Source organism: Musca autumnalis, unplaced genomic scaffold (genome assembly GCF_047663935.1).
Source record: "Musca autumnalis isolate F117 unplaced genomic scaffold, ASM4766393v1 scaffold_3, whole genome shotgun sequence".
NCBI lineage: Eukaryota > Metazoa > Arthropoda > Insecta > Diptera > Muscidae > Musca > Musca autumnalis.
The window spans coordinates 136,296,413-136,323,440 of NW_027411866.1; the positions used below are offsets into that span (position 1 = coordinate 136,296,413).

General features: G+C 40.9%; 1 protein-coding gene across 2 annotated transcripts in view; it reads left to right on the plus strand.

Annotated features, from left to right (window-relative positions):
• Snx27 (sorting nexin 27) overlaps positions 1-23,041 on the plus strand; it is a 97,283-nt gene extending 74,242 nt beyond the window's left edge. For both annotated transcript variants that reach the window (XM_073974532.1, XM_073974533.1), the window contains exons 2-6: positions 11,196-11,298; positions 15,497-15,579; positions 15,655-16,490; positions 16,816-16,994; positions 22,777-23,041. In XM_073974532.1, coding sequence (XP_073830633.1) covers positions 11,196-11,298; positions 15,497-15,579; positions 15,655-16,490; positions 16,816-16,994; positions 22,777-22,845 — 1,270 coding nt within the window. In that variant the 3' untranslated portion in view covers positions 22,846-23,041. The remainder of the gene's footprint in view (positions 1-11,195; positions 11,299-15,496; positions 15,580-15,654; positions 16,491-16,815; positions 16,995-22,776) is intronic.
• The last annotated feature ends 3,987 nt before the right edge of the window (positions 23,042-27,028 follow it).

Here is a 27,028-nt window from a genome sequence, read left to right on the forward strand (position 1 = left end):
ATGTCCAAAAAACGTGGATAAAAAATTTAAAGTCCAAATCGGGAGGCTCGATTTTCGCGGTAGACCTATGGTCTAGTGGACTTTTTTGCTCAGTTCAATCCCAAGAATCAGAAACGCGAAGGGCTCATTAAGGTTTTCAAATCGCCCCGGCCTACTGATCAGTCTTCTGGCACCTAGGAAACTCGAAATATGTGCACATCTCTGTTTTCAGACAAGGAACCAACACCAATTAAGGATCACACAAAATTGCAGCAATGTCAATCACCATAAAACCCCATCGACACTAGAATTTATGTTTGAAAGAGGGTGCCTACGAGGGCTACTAGAAAAGTTTCCAATTGAGATACCTCCAAAATATGGTTTTTGATCGCTTGAACAGCATCTCCTGTCGACGAAAATTGTTGACTTCGCCTTTGATATGCGTGAATAAAACGAAGCCATCGATTACAAATACAGGCGGGTACGGTGAATGGCCCATCAATTCCACGTTTTCTCCGGTTAAAAATGCGCTGGTTTGAATCTATGTGTGAGAGCTCGCATTGTCAGGGTGCACAATGAAGCGTCATTCCTTGCTCGTTTTTCGAATTTCGCAGAAGACATCCGGCAACCAAATTTTTGTGACGACTTCTTATTGGCTCGCCTTCAAAGACACACATGGTCGATTGTTGTTTTGTTTCGAGCTCGTATGCATAGATCCATGATTCGTCATTTATGACGATCTTATAAACGACCTTTGAAGCACCGCGATCGTATTTATTCACAATTTCTTTGCAACAATCAACAAGAGCCTTTTTTGAGCGGTTGTCCAATTTGTGCTGAATCTAACGAGAACAAACCTTTTTTTATGAACAGGTGTTCATGCAATATCGAATGTATGCTGGTGGAAGAAATGCCCAAGCATGCTCACGGTATGTCACATGACGTCATTTCATTACCAGTTATCGCACGACATAAATTTTTCCTTGCACAACGGTTGTTTTTGGATGACCTTCTCTACCTTCGTCTTTGAGCGAGCGTCGGTTCTTGACATGGTACCTATGTCTGATAAGAATATGGGATTATTTATCTCGTACCTACCCAGTATTCGGTGTCTTCTCCTGTCCAACAAGGATGTTTGTATGTTCGTTTTCTGCTTAATCTGGTTCTGGGTCTATCTCCAGTTCTAGAAACATGGCTGCTTTGATGGGATTTAACCACAGATGAAAAGGTGCAGAGTGTCGTGTAGGCCTGTGCCGCATGGTGGGCAGATGTTTTGCACGGTGTCATTGATAACTGCCCTACAGTAATTTAGCCGATTGCACGATTCCGAGCGTAGTTGAGCCAAAACTATACTAGTTTTTTGTTGTTGTAGCAGCTTACAACATTTTCTACAGTCTCATTTCGATAGGACTTGCGGTTTCCAAGTAAAATCGTGAAAACCTAAAAAACCCCTAAAAATGTCAACCTGAATCGCGATTTATTTAAAAAGCGCTCCGGCGATTTTTTTTTTTTGATTTTTCTCATCTATGAACATTGTAGTTTCAGAATCCGCAAAAACTTCCGAGGTGTAAGCACCTTCTACTTAAAGTGTTTATTGATTCGGCTCTGCCTCCAACTCCAGGTTCAGGACGACAACTGGATAGGATTAGTCCAAAGTGAGAGCGGAGTTGGGTGAGTAGGGTTTGCTGGGCAGTTAAAAAGGTGCAGCATATTCTGCGGCCCACTAAGAATTGAGGCGGCTACACCAACCTGATCTTAGTTGCGCCAACACGACTCTCGTTTGCCTTGACAGCTGCTGTTGTTCTTCCGCTACCATGGATGGTGGGTGATCTTCGAGGACAGCATTCACACTATAGGCTCGTAAAGCCTCAGCGGCTGCATCAGTGTGAATATCTCTCAAACCTGCCTGTAGTGGGATTCTGTAACTCATTTTTGCGGTTACCGACAAAAATCGGTAAAATTAAATCGCAAAATTATGACTAAAAACATAAAGAAAAGTTAGCATCACTGTTTGTGTCGGTAGAGACTAGCGACTACTTTTTATGCATCGTTAACTTACCGAAAAATTTCGTTAATTATCGAAATTATAAGCATTTTAATTTTACCGACAATTATCGATAACAGCAAAAATGAGTTACAGAATCCCACTACTGATAAGCTTTTTGATCTTTTATATCTCTGGATCTACGTCTCCAGATGATGAAGATCGTCCCCCACTCGCCTGGGCGACAGGGGCCTATACGTTAAGTGGTGGTTTAAATGGTCCATCCAAGCAAAAATATTGCATCGACAAGCACCGTCAGGATTTTAGACTCCTCATGCAAATGGTCCACTGAAAACATGACGACACACCATATTGCTGTTCTCTGGGCAAACTTACGGTGCCAAACCACAAAGCTTACCACAGACCGACTTATCGCGTTGTATGTGGTTAACAAGGTTTCTTTATCCGCACCTCAGATGTTGATTAGATCGTAACACATGCGGATGATTGTATGATCTTAGCGTCAGCTACCTTCCCTGATGCCATTTGTGAAAGACTGAAGTCCTACTTGACTGACTAACCACCGTTTTCCACTCGAGGAATATGCAAATATGCGCCACTACATTTCTCTGTCCACCACATGGACGACAGAGATAAGAAAGGAGTTGAATCTACAGTGTCATGCCATCCTGATATTGAGGATCTAACCCTAAAGTGAATAAGTCCCACAGTGATTCTAATCCCAAACTTATTGCGTGAGAGCTCGCAGGCCTTATTGCTTTGGATGTACTGTGTCCGCGTTCCAAAAGTCATCCGCAGTGTGCACTTTTCAATGTAGATCTCACGAAGTTTTTCAATGTAGTAATACATGGGCAGATTCATCAATTGGCATATACATAGATCAGTTTGGGCCACCCTAGCTAGTTTATCAGCTAATTTGTTTCCCATTACTTTACTATGTTCTGGATCCCGGAATAATATAAAGTTATTGCGTATATCATACATAGCCTGTTTGCAATAAATTATAGCTCGCGAGTTTATGCTCCATAACTTGAGAACCTTAAGCGTTGAAATATGTAGCTATGCTTTCTACATATGCAATTCAGAGTTAGGTCAATTCCACCAGATCTTCCCGGAGGGGAGTTATAGGCCCAACATTAGCCCGGTTTTGAATGATATAACCGACTGGTCTTAGGGGACTTTAATGTTTATCTTAAGTGGTGGCGTTCGGCCCCATTGTTGGCAATGCAGATTGATAGCTCTACGTTTAGCCCCGACAATGGAGACGTTCCTACCAGAATTAGCGGAGTGTGCCATATTTCGCCAGTCATAAACATCTTATCACCTGGTCTGACAAATGACATGAACTGGCAGTCCGTCGTTTTTCTTAGATCAAACAATCTTCCTATAATCGTATCCAATAGCAGGCCGCCCGACTTCATCGCCTCTGAATGTCGCTCTTTAATCAATCATGGAAAAGCTAATTGGAACAGTATAAGAGAGTACAGTCGCTCGCTATATATCTGCTGGTCGAATACTCGAAGTGAGATCAAATTTCCCAGCAGAGGGACTTGTAAATGAGCGTTATGACTCGACAACCCTAATTCCTCCAAAGTTAGGGGGCTAACACTGGAATATAATAGGTTGGTCGGTGAGCACAAGCTGAACAAGTAGCTAGATCATATGAAGAGTTGCGACATTGGAGCCGCAATTAGTGAGTTGTGGACAACGATTATGTCACTTTCGAATACTGGATAGAAGGAAGATATGACCTCAGACTGGTTTGTAGACGTTATGTAAACTGATCCGAAGAGGTGTGCATGTTATTTTAATCGACAATTTGTCGAGCACCCCTGGGAGACAGGGCGAAGAGAAGATTACTGCATCACATTAGAACCCTTCCTACTGAGGAGGAGCCACCATCATTTACAATGGCTGATGTTGGAAATACCATCAGGAACAACTAAATCATCCAAAGCGTTGGTCCCTGACGGAATCTCCATGGCAATGCTAAAACATCTGGCTGCGCCCGGAGTTGAGCATCTTAGGAAAGTTTTCAAGCTGTATATAGCCACATACATCGTGCCCGAAGTCTGAAAAATTAGCAGAGTTGGCCGGGGTCGCAACTAAAGTCAAGCACGGTTGCCAGCAAAGGTGAATCATACAGGCTGATTTCGCTTTTGTCGCTGAAGCAAAGATTCTTTAGGTTTTTCCACTTCCAACATCAGAAATAGCTATCCAGATGCGGATCATCAGCATGAGTTCCGTAAGCAGCACAACACTACGACAGCGCAACACGCCAACTCTACACATATAATTCGAGGATCAAGATGGAAACCATGTATAATCAATTATGTGCATGGACGCCAGCCGTACGTTAAATTTAGGAACAAGAAGTCGAAGCGAAGTCAAGCGAGGAATATGCAAATATCCGCCACTAAATCTACGCCCAGAACAATATTTATTCTGATAATCGAGCACACCGGATAACTTCATGGTCAGTCCTTCTCTCTGTTCTACACTGACTTACGCTCTTTCCTATTTCAATTGCGAATAGCGCCACAGTCGCCATGTCTTATTAACTTTGGAGGGATATCAGAATCAGAGGTGCCTCGTAACATTTTGTTCGAAAGATTGACGTCGGCCTTGTAGCCTATAAAGACTTTGTTCTTCCCAAGATTTTTTAATTTAATTATTTGTGATGAGAGACTTTTGGTCAAGTTATTTATAAGCTACACGTTATTTACAAGGTCCATAAAAGGTTAATTTTTGGGCTAACTTTGCCACATTTTTCTTCCCGAAAGTGTTCTGATTTAAACCAAATTATTTTTCCAACTTTATGACGTTTGGTCTTTTAGCGCACTGTACTAACCAATTCCGGGAAACCTATACATTTCAGCAAAAAAGTGTTCCCGAAAAAAATTCTCGGGTTAAGTGGTTGAAACATGAAAGAAAATATAAAGTATACAGTAAAAGTTAATGATAGTGCTTTCCCATAATTTAAGTACTGTCGAAATCGCTTATAACGTCGGTCAAGGGACCGTCGGAATTTGTCGCTATAACCGATATGTCATTATAAGCGATAGGGCTATAAAGGGGCCCAAAGATTTGGGACTTTTGGATGTCGTCGTTATAACCGATATGACGTTATAAACGACGACGTTATAAGCGATTTCGACTGTATAATTAAGACAATTTAATAAAATATGATGAAAATAATCATTTCAAAAAGCACACTGTTTAAAAATTTATCAAAACATTGTTGTTGTGTTAAATTGTTGATCCCTATATTGCCGCAAATAGCAATGCAAAAGAAATGATGGAATACTCATAGCTACACAAATTGAAATGTAATAGAAAAATCATGGAATTACAATTGCAATCTCTGGTGGTGGTAGTGGTGATGGTGCAGCAGCAACAACCACAACGCAGGCACCCAGCTAACCAAACAATCAGGAAATGTGTAATTGTGCACATTCTTAGAGTACTTTGTTGCACTCCACAAGTACAAGCACGACTTCATACAAACGCTGTAAAGACTCCTTAAGGGAAACGAACCATCACAGCTCAATTCATTCATTCTGCAAGCTAGTCAACAACTTTGTTCTCATGCACATGGGGGACATTCGAGAAGTATGCTGTAGAATCAATGCCATGTCAAGTAACCAGTCAACCGGCAAACCAACTGCAACTGCATACACATAACCTTTAAAAGCTTCTGCTCGCAAACTCACAAAAAGCACCGTGAAAACACGCAGCACAATTGAAGCTAATGACGCCAATGTTGACGATGGTGCTGTGGTGTGATGGTAACAATGATTATGACCAACATTACTGAGGCCAAACTAAAACCACAACACTCAACCACAAAGCCAATGACAAACATACATATAACAAAACATGTCAGAGGATTCAATCTTTATTAAATTTCCCCTCTTTGTATAACATTGTCATATATAGAGAGAGAGGGGAAATGTTAGTTGAAAATATGTATTTTTCCACGGAAAATTTTTCGTTTTCCTTTTATTGTGAGCATGGATTGTTTTGGCCACCTATTACATTTCTATGTAATAACAAGTATGAAAAGCGTTAAGTTCGAACTTTTTATACCCTCCACCACGAACTGTATTGAATTCCACAAATTCCGAAAATTGGGAGATATCGTCCTATGGGGGCTATACTAAGGCATAGAACTGTACCTACAAGTTTCTGGAAGAAAGTTTTATACCCCCAACGAAGACTAAATACCAAATATCAGCCATTTCGGGGAATATTGAGACTACAACCCTCAAAATTTTCGGTGGATTAATGTGGCCACAACCTTCCAAAATACCGAAAATCTGGAGGTATCCTATCCTATAAGGGACTATATCAAAACGTGGACCTATATAAACATTTTATGGTAGAAATGTTTCTTAGCCTCTGGAAACACAAAATACAAAGTTACAACCGATTCTGTGGTCAAATGGGACTAATACATTCAAAATATCGTAAAGTGACGCCTACTACATACGGGGTGTTATATGGGGGCTATACCGAAACGTGGACCTATATAAAGAAACTTTGGTAGAAATATATTTTAGCCTCTGAAAAGACATAATACTAAATTACAAACGATTCGGTGGTCAAATGGGACAAATATCTTAAAAATTCCTTAAAACGATGACGCGTCATGCGTCACTTTGTATGGGGGTTATACGAAAACGTGGATCTACATAGCCCGCTTTCAATACCAAAAGTCCTACGTACATATAATAGATTTGACCAAAATTTTATCCACCTACTTCAATCCGTTCGGACGCTAGAGTGATTTCCACAGACGGACAGACGGACTGACGGACGGACATGGCTATATCGATGTAGAATTGCACGCTGATCAAGAATATCTATAGTTTGTGGGGTCTACAATGATTATTTCGAGTAGTTACCAACGGAATGACAAACTTAATATAACCCCATCTTATGGTGGAGGGTAGAAAAATGGCATCGTAAACATTGTAAGAAACATCTATTTTAAATGTACCGTTACTCCGTCCTGGCTCATTAATTCGTATTATTATATATGCCGTTAAGTGCAGTCAGCAGTCTAATACTGTGCTAAAGTTTCGCAGTATCTTTCAAGTCCAGATTTTTATTTTTGGCGCGCTAGATCGGTATTCTCTCCCACCGTGCGACAGTCGTGTGATTTACCTAATATGATATTCAATTCAGCTAAAATAATATATCAAATAAAAACATTGAAATATAATCTCCGACCACTCTCTACATAATGTCTCTTACTTACTTACTTAGCTGGCCCATTACAGAACATTTGTTCTATAGGCCGAACTAAGAAGAGATCTCCATTCCTCTCTATTTGTTGCTTTGCACTCTGGAATACCGCGCCTTGTCATCTCATTTTTGCGCCATCTATTCCTTGGCCTGCCAATTCTGCGTGCACCGCCATGTGGCATGTATTCATACGCCTTTTTAGTGGGTTCATCATCGCTCATTCTTTTGATATGGCCTAGCCAACGCAATCGCTGCATCTCGATACGTTTAACAATATTGATGTCGTTGTATAGCAGATACAGCTCGTGGTTCATGCGACGTCGATATTCACCGTCAACGCAGATTGGTCCGTAGATCTTTCGAAGAATTTTTCTCTCAAACACACCAAGCACTGCCATGTCTGCTTGCGCAAGTACCCAGGCTTCGGAGCCATACATCAGCACGGGTAGTATCAGTGTTTTGTAGAGCGTTATTTTTGTTTGACGAGATGTGGCTTTGTTTTTAAACTGCTTACTTAATCCAAAGTAGCATCTGTTGGCCAATACAATTCTTCTTTTTATTTCACAACTGATGTCGTTTGTTGTGTTGACGGAGGTGCCGAGGTAGACGAAGTCTTTTACTACCTCAATATTATAGGAGCCAACTTCCACAGTAGGTCCGAGCTCAATGGACGCATTGCGCGTCGACACCATCAACTTGGTCTTCTCACCGTTTACCGCCAGACCCACTTTAGCAGATTCTCCTTCGACTTTTATAAAGGTATCAGTTACTTCTTTTACTGATCGACCCATGATGTCTATATCATCAGCATAAGCAAGTAACATGTGACTATTGGTGTAGATTGTGCCACTTCTTTTGACGTTTGCCTCTCGTATAACCTTTTCTAGCAGGATGTTGAAGAGGTCACACGAAAGGCTGTCTCCTTGTCTGAAACCTCTTTTGGTACCAAACTCTTCGGAGAGGTTCTTTCCTATTTTAACTGAGGACCTCGTGTCAGTTAAAGTCATTTTACAAAGCCGGATGAGCTTTGCGGGAATACCAAATTCAGACATGGCTTGGAATACCTTTGAGCGCAGCGGACTGTCGAAGGCTGCTTTATAATCGACAAAAAGGTGGTAGGTGTCGATCTGCATCTCTTGGGTCTTCTCCAGGATTTGCCGCAGGGTAAAAATCTGGTCAATGGTGGACTTGCCAGGTCTAAAGCCGCATTGGTATGGTCCAATAATCTCGTTGACCATTGGCTTTAGTCGTTCGCACAATATCCCTGACACGATCTTGTAGGCAATAGGGAGTAGACTTATGCCCCTATAGTTAGAGCATACAGTCTTATCTCCCTTCTTGTGGACGGGGCACAGGATACTCAGGTTCCAATCGTCGGGTACTCGTTCTTCCTGCCAGATGGTGCTAACTAGCTGATGAATATACCTTATCAGCGTGTCGCCTCCGGTTTTGAACAGCTCGGCTGGTAAGCCATCGGCCCCTGCTGCCTTATTATTCTTCAGCCGATTTATTGCTGTCTTTACCTCATCTTGGCTGGGCGGTATACATTCAATACCATCTTCTGGGATTGGGACTGTGGTATCTTCGTCGTCTTCGCTGCTATTGGATACCAACAGATTTGAAAAATGTTCTTTCCATATCCTGAGTACACTATCTGTATCAGTTACCAAATTACCTTGCTGGTCTCTACAGGAGGATGTGCCTGTACCAAAGCCATCAGTTTGATGCTTGACTCTTTGGTAGAAATTTCGGACTTCATTCTGGCTCCTGTACATCTCGATTTTTTCACACTCCCGCTTTTCCATCTCTCTCTTTTTCCTGCGGAAAAGACGTTTCTCCTCTCTCCTTTTCTCCCTGTATCTCTCTGGTGCGCTACGCGTTGCTACGGATTGTAAAGTAGCCTTATATGCCGCATTTTTCTCTTCGGTGGCAGCACGACACTCCTCATCATACCATGGATTCCTTGGTGGAGGTCTCTGGTATCCAAGTATGGATTTTGCGGCTGTTTGCATGGAGTGGGCAATGCTTTGCCATTGCGCTGATATGTTATCGGGATGAGGAGGGCTTTGATTAAGCAATTGGGCTAGTTGAGTGGAATATGCTGTGGCTATCTGTTGTGATTGCAGCTTACCGATGTCTAACTTTCGTGTTGTGTCTGTTCGTACTTTGTTTGCTACGTTTAAGCGGGTGCGTACCTTTGCTGCAACAAGGTAGTGGTCCGAATCAATGTTTGCGCCTCGGAACGATCGTACATCCAACACGCTCGATGAATGTCTTCCATCTATCCCAACATGATCAATTTGGTTTCTTGTTTTCTGATTTGGAGACAGCCAGGTGCCCTTATGAATATCGAGATGATTAAATCTGGTACTGCTAACTACCATGTTTTTTGCAGCTGCAAAGTCTATCAGTCTCATACCATTGTCAGATGTTTCACTGTGGAGACTGAATTTCCCGACTGTTGGGCCAAAGATATTCTCCTTTCCAATTTTGGCATTAAAATCGCCTAGAATGATTTTAATGTCATGGGCAGGGCAACGGTCATATGTTTCTTCTAAGCGCTCGTAAAATATATCTTTGGTCTGTTCATCCTTTTCTTCAGTGGGAGCATGAGCGCAAATAAAGCTGATGTTGAAGAATTTAGCTTTTATTCGAATTGCAGCAAGTCTTTCATTCACTGGAGTGAAGCTGGATACAAGATGTTTTAGTCTCCGACTAACTACGAATCCACAACCAAACTCATGCTTTACGTCATGGCAGCTATAATACAGTGCGTCACCTTTAGGTGTTGTTGTGACGCCTTTCCCAATCCATCGTATTTCCTGTATGGCAGTAATATCGGTCTTGTACTTTTCAAGTACGTCTGCCAATGCGAAGACTGCACCTTCTCTATAAAGAGTGCGAACATTCCAGGTGCAGATTCGCAGATCATGGTCCTTAAAACGTTTGCGGGGTTCGTCAACTTTAGAGGGGTTTGTTTTTCTTTTCTTTCGTTTTTTCATAGTAGGCTGTTTTTTCTAGGGGAGGGTTACTAACCCGACGCCCAAACCCAAGTTTTTAACGTTCTTATGGGTGAACGCGCGGCACATGTTAGCTCACTACCTTTAACGGGTGTTAAAGGCAGTTCCCCAGGTGACACCACGGGGAGGTCAGTGTCCACTTGGGATGAAAGAGGGACCAAGATAAATCCTGGGCTTTGCCATGTTAAAACCGGTCAGGACCGTTCCTTGGTATCTTCCATCCCCTACGTCACCCAATGTCTCAATGGATAAGAAAAATTGTTGTTCGTTTGTTTTATTTCTGTTTTCTATTTTACAATAAATAGAAGGGCATTTCTATTACAAATCACTTGAAAGTTATTCAATTAAGGGTTTTTGCATTCTTCTCTTTCCTACCTCAATGTGCGGTTGTTCTTTCTGTTTGCTGTTCGTTTGTCCTCTGCCTGGCGCTGTATTAATTAATTGAATTGATTTGTTTAGCAAATAAATGGAATTTAATTGATTTCTATTGAATAGAGATAGAAATCTCTTTTCAGTTACAATATTTAATAAACAAAAAATATAGACAGGGAAGAGGCTTGGAAAAAGTAAAAATGAAACATAAATGGGAATGTTGTAAATTATCCCTTTTTAATTGCGAATGTTGACGTGTGCTAATGGAGCCGCATGTCGGAGTCAGTTTGTTAAGGTGAAATCGAACCTAACAAATCCTCACCTCACGACTCTTGCTCTTAATTCATCTTTGTCTCTACCAAAACTATGCTTTTTACGTCCATATAATAATTAAAATTGTTAAAATTAATATTAATTTCATGTCGAAAGCCAAAGTCCCTCCCTCCTCTTTAATTTTGCACACAACCCTGCTCTTGATTTTTCATTAACACACTTTTTTTCCGTTAAAAGAAAAATTAATTAACACATTTTTCAATATTTTTTCTTCTGTTCGTTCTCTTTCATTACAGAAATGGTATCAGCGTTGAGGGTGCCACACACAAACAAGTTGTTGATCTCATTAAATCTGGCGGTGACTGTTTAACATTGACTGTTATATCAGTAACGCAGCAAGTAAGTAGAAAAATCATCAATGGAATCATTATTATCAATGTCATCATCATCATCGTCATCTTCGATAATTCTCTATAACAACTATTTGTATAATAAATGTGAGATAAAAATGCTAATGTCAAACAATACAGTGCAAGATGTCATGGGAATGTCAAGCTTTTTTTGTAGAACAATTTTTTGAAAGTGAAAGTTCTTTAGGATGACAGAAAAGCTGCATAAAATGTACCCATAAGAGGACAATACATTAGGAGGTTTGTGTTGGCCGAAAAAAATAACTTTTACTATTCAATTTGATTTGGATTAAAGCGCAAAAGCATTGAACTTTAGCGGAGAAGCAACCTGAAGGAATGAAAATAATCCATTTTGAATATTGATATTATTTTGGATTTCATTGCCTTCTTATTTATCGCGCCCACTAGAAATCTTGCTTAGTCACCTTAGGTCGGCAGAGTGCTTTTGGACCATTATGGACGGAAATATTGAGATATTGACGAAAATCATACAATCCCACGGCAGCGGGTTCTTTCGTATCGGATTGACCCGCAACCATAGTGTTTTGGCCAGCGGCTGGCATCCCATACTTTTACATAGGTTTCTATGCTGCTACAACAACATAAAATCGCTGAAAAAAGAATCACCAGGAATATATTCGGGAAAAAATTCAAAATGGTTCATAGACAGTTCTTAAACTACACATTAACGAATTTTGAACTTTTCAGATGTTGTTCGATATAGACTCACTGAGAGGTGTACGTACATTTGGAAGAAATTTTGCGATGTGCAAAGTTTGTTGTTGTTGTAACAGTGTTTTTATTATACATATGTTGGTTGTTGTTGTAGCAAAGCAAATGTGTTCGTTCGTGTATTATTTCAGTTATCAGGTTCCTCTGTATCCAGATTTAAGAATTCTGCAACCTGGACTGGTTGCGTCCATAAGGAATCAGGAGACAGGTGAGTGGGGTTAGCTGGGCAGCTAAAGAAATGCAGTGTATCATGTGGTCCCAATCCACATGCTGGGCAGGTGTTGGGTATCGTGGCGTCAACTCGGGCGGCTGCATCGTCCTGATCTTAATTGGGCTAAAACCACTCGTGTTTGCCTTGGCAGCTGGAGTTCTTTTGCTGCGATGGATAGGGGGTGGTCTCCAAGTACGGCATTCACACTGTATCTCTGTACTGCCTGCGCAACCATGTCAGTGTGAATGCTATCCAAGCCTGCCTTATAAGATCATTGGTCTATGTTCTCTTTTATACCTTTGGACCTCTCTCTCTAGATCATGAAGATCTCTCCTGGCGTGCCTGGGTGGAGGAAGCCTGTCCATTAAATCGTGACAGGGATGGTCTCTGCGATAACACCCAAGCAGGTACTGCATCGACAACATTTTATTGTGTTAACGCACCGGTAAAATCTTCGTCTGGTCAAGAGCCACCATGACTGTTCGGTCGCACGGCCTTTTCTGGTTCAGTCCTCTACTGATATGTGTGGATATGGCGTCTAATGCTGTTGTAGTACTATGCATTTTCGGAAATCCATGTTGATGTTGGGCAACTGGAAAACACCTTCTCATCGTGGGGAGGAGTAGTGCCTCTAGGATCTTTGCTACTAGCGACAGGAGCGAAATCGGCCTGTACGATTCACTTTTGCTGGCATCCTTGCCATGCTTCAGCAACGGGACCACCCTGCCAACTTTCCAGGCTTCTGGTATGATATGCGTGGCTAACGATAGGTTGAGGACACTTGTTAAATACTCAACTCCAGGTTCATCCAGTTGCTTAAGCATTACCATTGATATTCGGTGTGGGCCCAACGCTTTGGATGATTTCGCGTTTCGGATGGCATCTGCAACATCGCTCATCGTAAATTGTGGTGGTACCTCCGCGGCTAGAAGGGCTCTTCTTATACGGCGTAGCGCCCTTCTCTTCGGCCTATAACTCTCGGAGCGCTCTATGAACTGCCGTTGAAAGTAACTGCTGTTCTGTCATCCTTCTTTCCAGAATTCGAGAGTGATTTAACCTTTGCTCACAATTTACTTAATGCTGCACCAATGTAGCATTGCTTCAGGTGGTCTAGCCACTTTTTCCTGTTGACTTCAAGAGTAAGTTCTCTAATTCTTGGGTCTTCAGGGTTCGTACGACGAAGCTCATCACGCTCATTTCCTAGTCCCGTCGCCTCTGCTGGGAAATTTGGTCTTATTTCATGTATTCGACCAGCAGGTATGTATCGAGCGGCTGCTGCAGTAATGATGTCCCGGAAAGTTTTCTCAGCTACCCGAGGGCCTCTCTCAAGCGGTGATTGGTAAATTCTCTGAACCCTTGCCAATAAGCTTTCCCATGGTTCAGGAAAGTACGGCGTTCAGAGGTTATGAAATCGGGTGGTCTGTTTACGGAGATGATAATAGGGAGGTGGTCTGAGCTAAGGGAAATTACGTATTGCTAGGATACGTCATTTATCACACCTGGTGATATCTGGCGAGCTGTGGCAGTCTCCTCTAATCCTCGTAGGAGCGTCTTCATTCACCGTGCAAAACGTGGAGCTATCAATTTGCTCAGCCAGCGCTGTACCCCTCTGGTCATTACCTAGGACGGAATGCCAAAGCAAGACGCTAAGTGCTCTCCAAAAGGTAATTAATATTATGCATATAACGCAGGGAACAACCATCATCGGCGGTATATACACACTAAGCAACTCTACCTAGGCATTTCCACATTTTACTGCTAGCCCGACCAATACATTCTATGTATGGGTCACTAGAGTCAAGCCTAAGGGCAGACTGGTAGGATAGTCTGCAAAACGTTGTAAGCTTAGTTGTCGATAAGCATATTTTCTTATATCGGGGTGACCACTATGTTTTTCATAAAGTCTACAATTTCGCAGATTTTAAAGGAGGCTCAAAATCGGAGTAGTCTTCTCCGTACGACGACTGCTACATCCGGGATGTAGTTGAACCAAATCTATTTTAAGGCACCTGATGTTCTTTGGATGCAAGTGTTATGGGTGAACACCGAGTATGGTATTTCTGGAAGGGGACATAGCTGGACCGGTGACTATCTATGTGGATAGTCAAGCGGCATTTAAATCACTTAGATCCTACTCAATCAAGTCTGCTGCGGTCTTGCCCTGCAGGAAAGCTTTGGAGGCCCTAAGATCAATAGTTACTTGTGCTGGGTCCGGGGCATTGCGACATCGAGGGAAATGAAAAAGCGGATGTATTGGCGCCTTGCGGTTCTGAGTCAACCTACATTGAAATCGACAACTCAATCAAGCCACCCTTGTGCCACTTCATGCGGCAGTTAAAGCAGAGATACCATGACAGGGCTGTTCAGATTAGGCACAACGAACCCGGCTGTAGTGTGTCCAAGGCCCAATCTGGCCCATCCTCTCCAAGCGAAGGACCACATCTCTAGTTGCCATGGAGAAATCCGATCTGAAACTAACTGTAGGAGTAATCACGGGTCACTGCAGAGTAAGGGCAATGTCCTAAAATGGGAAGGATATGATTTTGTTGATTACTGCAGGTTGTGCGAGGATGGGGAGCAGATTCGGAGACCTATTATGCCGATGCCCAATGCTCGTGACCCGTAGAATGAAAATTATGGAGGAGCACAGGATCCAATCTCTGACAACCTTCGGGCAAACCGAGCCAACAAACCTGCTTCGCCTCGCCAAAGATCTACTGCACCATAACATGGCAGTCTCTCTCACTCTCTTCTCTAAACCTAAATCATATATAATCTTTCTATATCTCTCTATTTCTAGTATTCTATATAATATATAGCATATTATGCCTCACACACCTTTCTTCTTCCACCTGTGATAATAATTTTCCTCTCTACAACTTAATCTTTTAATACTTTAACAGGATGAACACAATGGTCCACAAGGTCTCCGAGTGGAGTGGCTGTCTATATGACAGCTGCGCGTCCTTCAATCTAACCTAACCTATTCCTATTGCTGTTATTGATGGGTTCATCTTTATGCTAGACCCCTTTTCCCCCTAAAAGTTCAGCTCAACCAATACTATTTTGTGGCACGGTGAATTTTCTAGAGATGCACCTGCTGTTGAGCTTGCTCTCTACACCTGCAACGTCGCGATGACAATATTCTGTTTCTTGTAGTTCACAAAATCCTCATATCACATCCATCTCAAAAAAGTTTATTTCCATAACCATTCCATTTAATTTTTTTACTCTCTTTTTACAGGAAGCCGAAAGACTTGAACCTCAAGAAGACCAGAGTGGTTATTCATATATTGACTATTCCGATAAAAGATCATTGCCAATAAGGTAAGTCTGCTTCGAATCAGCACAATATTTTCAAAACTTATTCTCTCTTCTTCTCATTCCTTCCTTTCTTTGCAGTATTCCCGATTATAGCATTATAAATCGTAATGGTGAACGTTACATCGTTTTCAATATTCACATGGCCGGACGTCAGCTGTGCTCACGTCGCTATCGTGAATTTGCCAATCTACATTCAATTTTACGTAAAGAATTTACCGGTTTTAATTTTCCTAAACTACCCGGTAAATGGCCATTCCAATTGAGTGAACAACAACTGGACACAAGACGTCGTGGTTTGGAACAATATCTGGAGAAGGTGTGTGCCGTTCGTGTCATAGCCGAAAGTGATGCTGTACAAGATTTTCTCACCGACTCGGAAGATGATATTTCCGCATCACCTGTAGACATTAAAGTTATGCTGCCCGATCACGAAGTCACAACGGTATCTGTGAAAAAATCTGCAAATGCTCATGTTGTTTGGGAAATTTTGGTTCAGCGGGCCAATTTCACTTCGTACACCCAGCAATATTTCTATTTATTCGAAATTGTTGAATACAACTTCGAACGAAAACTGCAACCCCACGAAATACCCCATCAATTGTATGTTCAGAATTATAGTACAGCTTCCAGTACATGTTTGTGTGTACGTCGATGGTTATTCTCGGTGTCAAAGGAATTGACACTGCCGCAAGGTGAACAGGCGGCGAAATTTATATTCTATCAAGCGGTGGATGAAGTTAATCGTGGAAATATTCGGGCCGAGGGACGTCTCTATGAACTGAAGGCACTGCAGGATGCCAAAAAGGCATCGGAATATTTGGCCTTGGCTCGTACACTGCCCGGTTATGGTGATGTCGTGTTTCCACATTGTGCATGTGACAGTCGAAAGGAAGGCCATGTTGTGCCGGCAGTTGGTAAGTTTTTTTGTTTCATATCCGCCTCTGCTTTATCACAGAGAAGGCCTAGAAAACGAAATGTCAAGCATCGTACTTGGTAACATACTCATGGTATTTACATTGCTTTTCAACGCAAACTATTGTCGAAGACATGCACAAAGACAATTTCTTTTAAAAAAATAATATTCTTGATTTTTTTCTCAAGTACTTACTTTTCTCTTTACCCATTATTTACTGGTATTCTCTTCTCTTATTACTTGTCATTTGCACTGCCATGAATATGTTCGCCCCATTAGATTGTTTTGTATTGATTTTCTTTTTTCATTTTTTGTTCTCATTGCAGGCATGAAGAGTTTTCGTTTACATGCTTGTCGTGAAGATGGCTCCTTGGAAGCTCAAATGGTTGAACTCACATGGGATAGCATAACCCGTTGGGAAAGTGATGAAGAGTCAATGTCGTTCTGTTTCCAATACAATCGACCCGATAAACCAGCACGATGGGTTAAAGTATATACACCTTATGTAAGTTTTGTGTAAATTATTGGATATAGTATACACGAAAGAGGAACGCAGTAATTTGTTCCGTGGAAATATTCTTAAAAATCAAAGTTTTATAAAACAGCTGTATCAGCGGCTATATGTTATGACATCGTTTTACATTAAATTAAAATGTAGCCAAGTGGAGACTTGACTACGCAGTGGAAGAATATGTAAACCTGCCAGAATGTCGCACTAAGGACTGCAACAGGGTGCCTCCTCATGACACCAGTGGACCATCTTCATGAGGAGACGAAGATTTTATCGGTACATCAATACAACACATCATTAATAATCGTCGCACATCTATAGTACCTACACTAAAAGGTCTTTAGAGGTCTTCTTATACAGAAACCCTTGAAGATGTTTTTTTTTTCATTCTGATGCTCTTAGAGATAGATGTATTTGTCCATTCTGAAGCGGTTAAGGTTTTCATAATACCTTGGAAATGTTCTCCATCAAATGTAAAGTCCGAAGAGTAGAACTGGCAAACTATCGATAGTCTGACTGTTGTTGTTGTTGTAACAGTTCGGTTGTATTCGGAAGCTCTTTCCTGAAAATTATTAAGGAAGAATGGAACGAGAAAAGAAAATGGAATATATTATTAATCAGTTGTGTGAATAGGATTTGATGTTGGCAATTGAAGGAATTGTGCTACTTCAATTGGATGTGACCACAAATCAACAGGGGTTAGATTTGTGGGGGCGGACGGACAGTTGAATAGATGTGAAGTATCGTGAGGGCTCTGATGGCAGGAGGGGCACCTGTTTATGGTACCGGGAACAATGCGTTCTCTGTAGGAATTGAGAATGCTACTGTAACCAGACCTAAGTTGTGCCAGTATGGAACGAGTTTGCCTTGGAAGAAGCCTCTCACTATCCGAAATTGCTGGAGGATGTTGATTTAGGACTTTATTGTTTTTGTACACACTTATGGCTTCGGAGACCGCCCGTTGGTGCACAATGTTCAGGGAGTCCGTGTAAGACAATCGGTTGACGTCCGATGGAATGACGTCTTGGATGTCATCACGGTAACACCTGAAGTCCTTACGGATGCGTCTAGGTGGTGGATCTTCCATCACTACGTGATGGTTGGGGTGACTCGGCTGATGGCTAGCCAGCAGGAACTGTCTAGTCAGCAACACATTATGTTGCCTGACTGACAGCATCCTGGTCTCCTCATGAAGATGATCTACCTGTGACATCTGGACGCAACCCGTAGCAATTCGGAGAGCATTATTTTGCGTCGTCTGCAGGATTCTCCATTGGGTGTCACTCAGGAAGGAAGTCCAAACCGGGGCAGCATAATTGAAGACAGACCGACCGATGGCCTTATAGGTCGTTATTAATGTCTCCTTATCTCTGCCCCAGGAGGTGCCAGCTAAAGCTTTAAGGACTTTGTTCCTGGATTTCACTTTCTGGTTGATGTAGGTGGCGTGCGAAGAGAAGTGGAGAAGATTGTCGAAAACTACCCCAAGGATCTTTGGACTATGAACAGTGGGGATACGCCTGCCTTCGACAAATACATCAAGCTGGTTGTTAACTTCCTTCGTCCAGGAAGTGAATAAGGACACTGAGGACTTTGTAGGGGATAGCTGAAGATTGCGCTCCCGGAAGAAATTTGTGATGGTGGCTAGGTAGTTGGAAATTCTAGCACTTACGTCGTCGATGTCAACACCAGATGAAATTATGGTGCAGTCATCAGCATACGACACCACCGAAATATCTGCTGGTGGAGGAGGGAGATTAGCAAGATAGATGTTGAATAAAATGGGGGATAGTACTCCACCTTGGGGTACTCCCATTTTAATCTTGCGGAATTTGGATTTTTGGCCTCGGAATTCAACGAAGGCTTGCCTACCATTCAGGTAATTGGCAATCCAACGCTTGGCGTCATTGGGAAGGGTGGAATTCATGACGTCAGAAATCAGCATGGAATGGTCGACCGTGTCAAACGCCTTGGACAGGTCAAGCGCTGCCACAATGGTCCGTTTGGGTGGTCGTAGCTGATTTAGGCCGTTCGCAATCTTTGTGGTTATCTCTTGCAAAGCCGTGGTTGTGCTATGAGCTTCCCTGAAACCATGTTGGTGGGAGGCAAGGTGGAAATGCTGTTTCAGGGATGGGAGCAATAGGGACTCTAAAACCTTTGCTACTGGTGAAAGCATGGAGATCGGGCGACAGCTGTATCAACCGGAATAGTCTGACTGTCGTTTTGATTGCTGTCGAAAAGCAAAGTTAACCTCGGCCACCAAAACATATTTGTAGTTGTTTGTTGGTTGTTTGTAGTGAATTATTTAAAAACAAATAGGTTTGAAATCCGATATAAACAAAGCTTTTCAACAGTAATCAAAACGATAGTCAAACTATCGATAGTTTGCCAGCTCTACCGAAGAGGCATTCTTCACCAATTATGAAGCCCAGAAGTCCTATTTATTTATTCCAAAGTTCTCCTTAAAGAAACCCAAGTTACATTTACCTCAATCCCACGGCAGCGGGTTCTTTCGTACCGGATTGACCCGGAACAACATAAAATCATCGTTCCGGCCAGCGGCTGCCACCGCAGCGTACATATGTTTGTATTTGTTTCGTTTTTCTGTGTTGGGAGCAGCATATCCCGGAATGCCTGCTCCGAATTCTTTTGGTCCGTGCCGGGACGGAGGAAAACCAGGACCAATATATCTGTGCTCAGTTTGTCACATCCGCATTTTCACCCACATCGAACCTTCGGTGAGATGCAATAGATGTATGGAGTGGGTGCATCTAAGGGGTTGCTCTGAACTTGTCCACATGAGGGACTTCGACAGGGACTATGTTGCTGCATGCTGCGTGAACACAGTCCCCAGTGAGTCTTCGTCGGATTACGAAACTCCCTCGTCGTCTGACTACAAAACTCCCCCGCAGTGCCATCGACAACAACCACACACGCAGCCTTTAACACCAGCCGTTGTTGTCCCAATCCCAGAGAATGCATCATTTTTGCAATTTAATTGCAATGGACTCCGAGGTAAGATCGAGGAAATAGTAGATTTCATGAGTCGGGAGAACATCAAGGTCGCGGTGGTACAAGAAACCAAGCTGAACGGCAACCACAGCTTAGAGCTTTGTAATGGTTACAATGTGCTAAGGAAAGATCGCACCAGAAGTGGAGGTGGGGGATTAGCTTTCCTATTGCACCAGTCTGTCCAATACAGACCTATCTCGCTTGAGCCTGTCTCTAATGACCCGTACATGGAATATATGGGGGTAGCAGTCAGTTGTGGAACTGCCGAGATAGTGTTGCTGAACGTATACATCCCGCCGAAAAATAGCTGTATTTCAGATTATGGGCCTGACATTAGCCCGCTCTTGGAAGGTCATAATCGTCTGGTCCTGGGGGACATCAATGCGCATCATGAGATGTGGCATTCGGCCCTCGGAAACGACCAGAGAGGTACAGCGCTGGCTGAGCACGTTGATAGCTCTACGTTTTGCACCTACCAGAATTAGAGGAGAGTGTCACAGTTCGTGTCACCTGGTCTAACAAATTACGTTACTTGGCAACCCGTCATTTCCCTTGGATCAGACTATCTCCCCATAATTGTCTCCATTAGCAGACCAACCGACTTCATCACCTCTGAACGCCGCACATTCGTCAATCATAAGAAAGCTGATTGGCCGAGTTTCAGAGAGTTCACCAATCACCGCTTCAGAAAATTGCCCAATCCTTCTGATGTTCGGGTAGCGGAAAGGACGTTCCGAGACATCATCACTGCTGCAGCCGCTCGCCATATCCCTGCTGGTGGAATGCCCGAAGTAAGACCAAACTTTCCAGCAGAGGCGACGGGATTAGCAAATAAGCGTGATGAGCTTCATCGTGCCAACCCCAATGACCCCAGAGTCACTGAGCTGACACTGGAAGTTAACAGGCTGGTCGGCGAGCATAAGCGGAACAAATGGTTAAATCATCTGAAGAGATGCAACATTGGAGCCGGTATAGGTGAATTGTGGGCAACGGTTAAGTCACTCTCGAACCCTCGAAGAAAGGAAGATAGGACCTCAGTCACGTTTGGCGACGTTATGTTGACTGACCCGAAGAGGTGCGCAAGTAATTTCAATCGACAGTTTGTCGAGCACCCCACGAGTTACAGGGCGAAGAGAAGAGTATTACGTCGCATCAGATCTCTTCCTGCGAGGATGAACCACTACAATTTACAATGGATGATGTTGCCAATGCCATCAGAAACGCTAAATTATCCAAGCTGAAAAGTAGGAACAAGGTCTTCAAGTCCCTAGCCGGCAGCATTTGGGGTGCAGATAAAGAAACCTTGTTGACCAGATATAACGCGATTGGTCGGTCTGTGGTAAGCTATGCGTCCCCGAGATTATTTGATACGAATTGGAAAAGGATTCAAACTTGCCAGAATGGATTCAAACTTGCCTGAGAACAGCAACAGGGTACATCCTGAAATCTTCAGTGAACCATCTACATGAGGAGGCAAAGATTCTTCCAGAAAAGCAACACAATGATATGCTTTCGTTGTAGTACCTGCTTGGATGTTACCGTGCGAGCCATCCCAATCACCATCTTGTGGGTAGGCCCGACACATTCAGGCAGATCAGGAAGGATATCCATGCTCTAGAGGGAGAGGTCCAATGATACAGGAGAGAACCCCTAGATCAACAAGCATATCAAGCAGGTTTGAATAGCATTCACACGGACGCAGTTGCCAAGGCCTTAAGCAATTATAGTGAGAATAAAGTACTCGGAGTACATCTCCCATCTATCGCAGCTGAGGAGCGTCAGCTGCCACGACAAACCAGATTAGTTTTGGCTCAACTACGCTCGGGATATTGCGGTCGCCTAAATTCTTATTGGGCGGAAATCGATCGCGCCGTGCAAGACATCTGCCCAGTATGCGGCATGGGCCCGCACGACACAGAACACCTTTTCAACTGCCCCGCCAAACCTACCCATCTAACTCCAGTGGATCTGTGGCTACATCCCATCGAAGCAGCCATTTTTCTGGAACTGGAGATAGACCCAGAGCCAGATTGAACAGACGAACGAACATACAAACATAATAAAAAAAACACTGTTACAACAACATTTACCTAATTCAGAAGCTCATAGGAGTCTGCCTGACCCATACAACAACCTGTAAAGGTAGTCTTTTCTTATTCAGAAGACCTAAGTGGTAGTATTCTCCACTTATTTAGAAGGCGTTAGAAGTTTTTACTAATTCAGAATCCCATTATGAATCTCCTTGCCTTCTACATCATGCAGAAGTCATTAGAGTCCTGCCTCTACCATGATAGTTAGGTCCCCTTCATCAATTCACAGCTCCTTAGAGGTATTATCCAACCTTTCAAAAGCCGCGGAGGCCCTCTTGACTAAATAAAAACATCTCACAGATTCACTTTGCGTATTAACACCCCCTAAATGTATTCTTAATATGATTACAAGCCATCCCATTTATAAGGTCGTAGAAGTCTAAGAAGACCTTTTCGCTAAACTGAACTTCTATATAAAAAATTAATGCATTCATTTCCCATTCCTACAGAATGACAATAGCAAGATGTAACTTTGTATTGATACATTTTTGGAGTCCGTCTATATTTAAGCTCTCATATATCTTTTTTTGCCTATTTAAAAGTTTTCCCTCAGAGGAATTATTTAGAACGGATAACAATTACAAATATCTCTTTAAATACAAACTACTGTGTTCCACTCACTTAGTGTTTACCCAGTTTTGAAACAATATCTCATAATTACAACTTGTCTTTTATAGCACGCATTCTTGGCCGATTGTTTTGATCGCATTATGGAGGAACGTAAATGGGAAGATGCCGGCGACTAACAATTGCAACGTTATTAGATTTAAATTCTATGTGTAATTTTAAAATTAAGTTAAAAGAAAACAACAACCAGAACAACAACATTGCAAATAATGTGAACTCATAGATACAAACAAATATACACTCACTTTCACACACACACTCACACAATTTAAATATGTATGTAAAACATTTATTATTTGTAAAAAAAAAAACAAAGTTATATATAACATTGACTTATATACATATATTATTTTCCTCTTACTCTCACTCTCGAAGATCGTTACAAAACTGTATTGTATTTATTTCATTATTCTATCTATTATCTATTATACATATACAAAAATACATTCGTATATATATTAATTTAAATTAAATATTTAATAGGAATATAAATATCTATTATTATTTTTTTGAAAATGAACAAAAATACAAACTTGAAAATTATATAAATAACTATTAAAAAACAAATTATTTTTGACAAAATAATAAAATTACATTGTTTTGTAAATGAAGACGTACACATTTTTCATTAATTTTAAATATATCTAGCGATACACATGGAATCAACTTTGAATATACAGTACATCTGAAATGAAAAAAATGGATTTTGTAAACATATATTTATACAAAATAATATCTAATGGATATGTTATGTGGAAATTTATAAAATCGAATATAAGGTCCACACATTTTTTTTTGCTGAAATTCGTCAATTATCATGGACTTGGTTCGCATATGTAGGAATGATATGTGAATACATGTGATATTGTAGGAAACTACATGGGAATTGGGACTTAATCAGACAAACCGTTGTGTTATTTCAACGAATGGTCGAAATAGCAGAATTTCAACATGGAATTACGAACCCTTTAATGACAACCTATCTCTTTCAGAAAGAAATAATTAATTTCTTCTTGGCATTAACGCCATATACATATTAAAACACCTTAGACGAATCCAACTTTCTTGTTAATGAAATTTTAAGGTTCGTTAGAGATCTTAAAGCTCGTTTTCCGAAATTATTATATGGAAATTATTCAGTTTCAAAATGCCCCCGTGAGGTATTGTTAGCGTAACAACGGTTTTAGAAACTTTGTTTTTTAATCGAATACAAAAAATAAATTTAATTTAATCACCAACATTCCGTCTATACTAACTTTTGGTTTTTTTTTATATAAATGCTCGACCATCGTTTCCGTGCACCCCGCTGCTTAGGTCCATGGTTCATACACCTGCAAGTCCAGTGAAGACTCCTGCATCATTGATTCCCTATTTTTTCTATAGAAACAAAGAAAGTAAGAAAGTGACTATAAATTATTTATATATTCTACACCACTTTGTGGGGAGGGTATATTATGAGTTGGTTTTGCCTCAATAGTTTGTAACACATCAACATAGACCCCTCGTGGACCCCCATCATAAATATCAAAATAAATGTCTTGACGATCTGAGTCAATGTGGATAAACCCTGTTACCACACTACAGAGAGAAAGAAGTCTGTTGGTAATGGTGAGATAATATTAAGGGTCGGATTGGGTAAAAATAGTAAATTCTTTATTATTATGTGAATATCTCTGCTTCTTATGTGTATTCCAAATGAAAAGGCTGAAAATGAAGTATAAAATCTTCTTTCACAATGCAACAAGCAGGTTGATGGTCAAACAGGATGTTGCAATAGTCGCTAATATAGAGCTGGAAAACTATAGATGTATGCAACATTTGATAGTTTCGATGTTTCCATTTCAAACTATTGATCGATGAATTTATACCACAGTGGCTGAAAAGTCGTATTAATATAAGCTTCTATAGTCTAAGGAGCCACCGAGGTGCAGTGATAAGCACGTGCAATCAGAAGGTCTGTGGTCCAATCCCTGACCAGAACATCAAAATATTCGCAGGTGACAAATCCGCTCAGTGTAATATTTGTCCTGAGTATTTCAACCATGAAAAACTTCTCTTCAAGTGGTGCTGTGAGACACCCCGTTCAGACTTGGCGATAAAAGTATGTCGCATATAATTGAGCCAATATGAATCGGTGTGCACTCATTAATATGAGAGAAGTCTCTCTTGTCCCTTCGGAGATATTGTGGGAACATATCGCACCTGTTCAACAATAGGGTAATACTCAACATTTTATACTTATCAGTAGAGACAAAATACGTTTGATACACTTGTAGTGACTCTGAAGAGATGAAGAGTGTTTAACTTGGTATAAAAGTTTTTATTAGTCCTACGATGTTTGGTATTGAGAATGCAATATTCGGTGCACGTTTAAATATAGTCTTCATAGAATGGCACCTCCCGATCTTCGGTATTTTGAAGGTTGTGGCCTCCATATCCTGAAATTTTATATTTAGTCTTCGTTAGGGGAAATTTGGTACAATTTAGTCTTCGTTGGGGGTATTTAACTTAAGTAGCTCCAATTCTGCAAAAGAGTTTTGAATTAAAGCTATAATTACTGAGATCTTACTCTATACCAATATGTACATACACTGCCGCTCTCTTGAATAGAACCCCCTACCAAATTTTTTTCAAACCCAATTTTTCCGATTTATGCAAGGTATGGAGTGTTGCAGTTTTTATATTATGAATACACCCGTATATCCTGCTTTGGTAAGGATTCTTTTTATAATCAAGTGTAATGCCTGACAAGGCTTGACTTATTCCTTCAACAAGTTAATATTTTGGAAACAAAATATAAAAAACGTCAACACTTCATATCTTGTATAAATCGGAAAAAATGGAGGTTGAAAAAAAATTGGTAGGGGTTCTATTCAAGTCAGCGGCACCGTACATAAGAAAATTTTGAGTATTACACGATCCCTTAATTATAATAAATTTATCATATATTTTATATTGTAGTATACATCCCTTAAGGCCGAAAGACTGGACATTGATATGAATGAAATAAAAAATATCTATGGGGGTTAGAGCGGGACCGATTTTCGATGGTTTGAATGTTTCAGCGTCATTATCAAACCAAAAATGGATTAAATGTTGTATTTATTCTTTGATGAGGGTACAAAACATTATTATCAGTATAGGTCCACATTTACGTTTAGCCCGCATAGAAGGGTACATCCCAATTTTTGGTATTTTAAAGGTTGTGGCCTCAATATCCAACCGAAATGACTGAACATTGTTATTTGGACCTCGTTGGGGTATAAACTTTGAAGGGTTTCAGTGTGAATATCGGACCGAAATGGATAAAATTTGGTATTTAGTATTCAATTACAGGGGAAAATTATCAGTACAGGTCCACGTTTTTATATAGCCCCCATGGAACGACCGTACCACCAGACTTTCTGTGATTTTTTATTGAGTGTTTGTGTAAAAAGTTAGAATAATGGGTTGGTTAGCTCTATCACTTTCAAAAAATCTAAAAAAATATATGCTTATTTTAAAGTATACACACTTTACGTCTCACTTCACGCCTAAAGCATCTTGCTCACCCCATTTATGCATATTTTTCGAATATTTGATGGACGTGCTAGGGTGTACTCTTCTTTTTAAATACCCTAATGAATCTTAGCCATTTTTTTTGACAAAAATGGTCGTTAGCGTAACGGTTTTTCGTCAAAATCGAAATTATAACTTTGACATTCACAATTTTTTTAATTCAATTCTGTTTCTCTTAAAGGCAACATAATTATGTTTTTAAAGCACCCACAAAAATATACGAATATACGTTTTCGAGCTATCTTTTCCAAAAAAATGGTTTCATAGGTAGCCATTTACCACAAGGCTATGCAATATTTTCCAACAACAAAAAATCCTAAAGTATTATAGGATGTACTCTTTCAGATGAAAGAAAGAAGTACTTAAAATATTGGTAGTTTCTTTGAAAAAAACATGAAAAATGATTTTTTTGGTCTGCACAACTAGGGATAACCCCTTAAATGCGCAAGGATATTTGAAATGTTGACTGTGGTGTTTGGAAGGCAGAGAATGTGATAAAAAATACGTCAAATGTGAAGGTTTTAGTCAATGTGCATGAGATGCGATGCTTAAGTGTGAGATTTTGGCCAAAAATAAAGCCATATTCACCGGATGCAGGATTTAAAAGTCAGCATCTAAAAACATTAGCATTAGCTGTACACTTCAACTGCTACACAATATTGACACACACGGCTAAATAAGCAACCGAACGCATATTTATTTTTGTACATTTTTGCTTATTTTGTTTTTTACGTCTAATCTTTT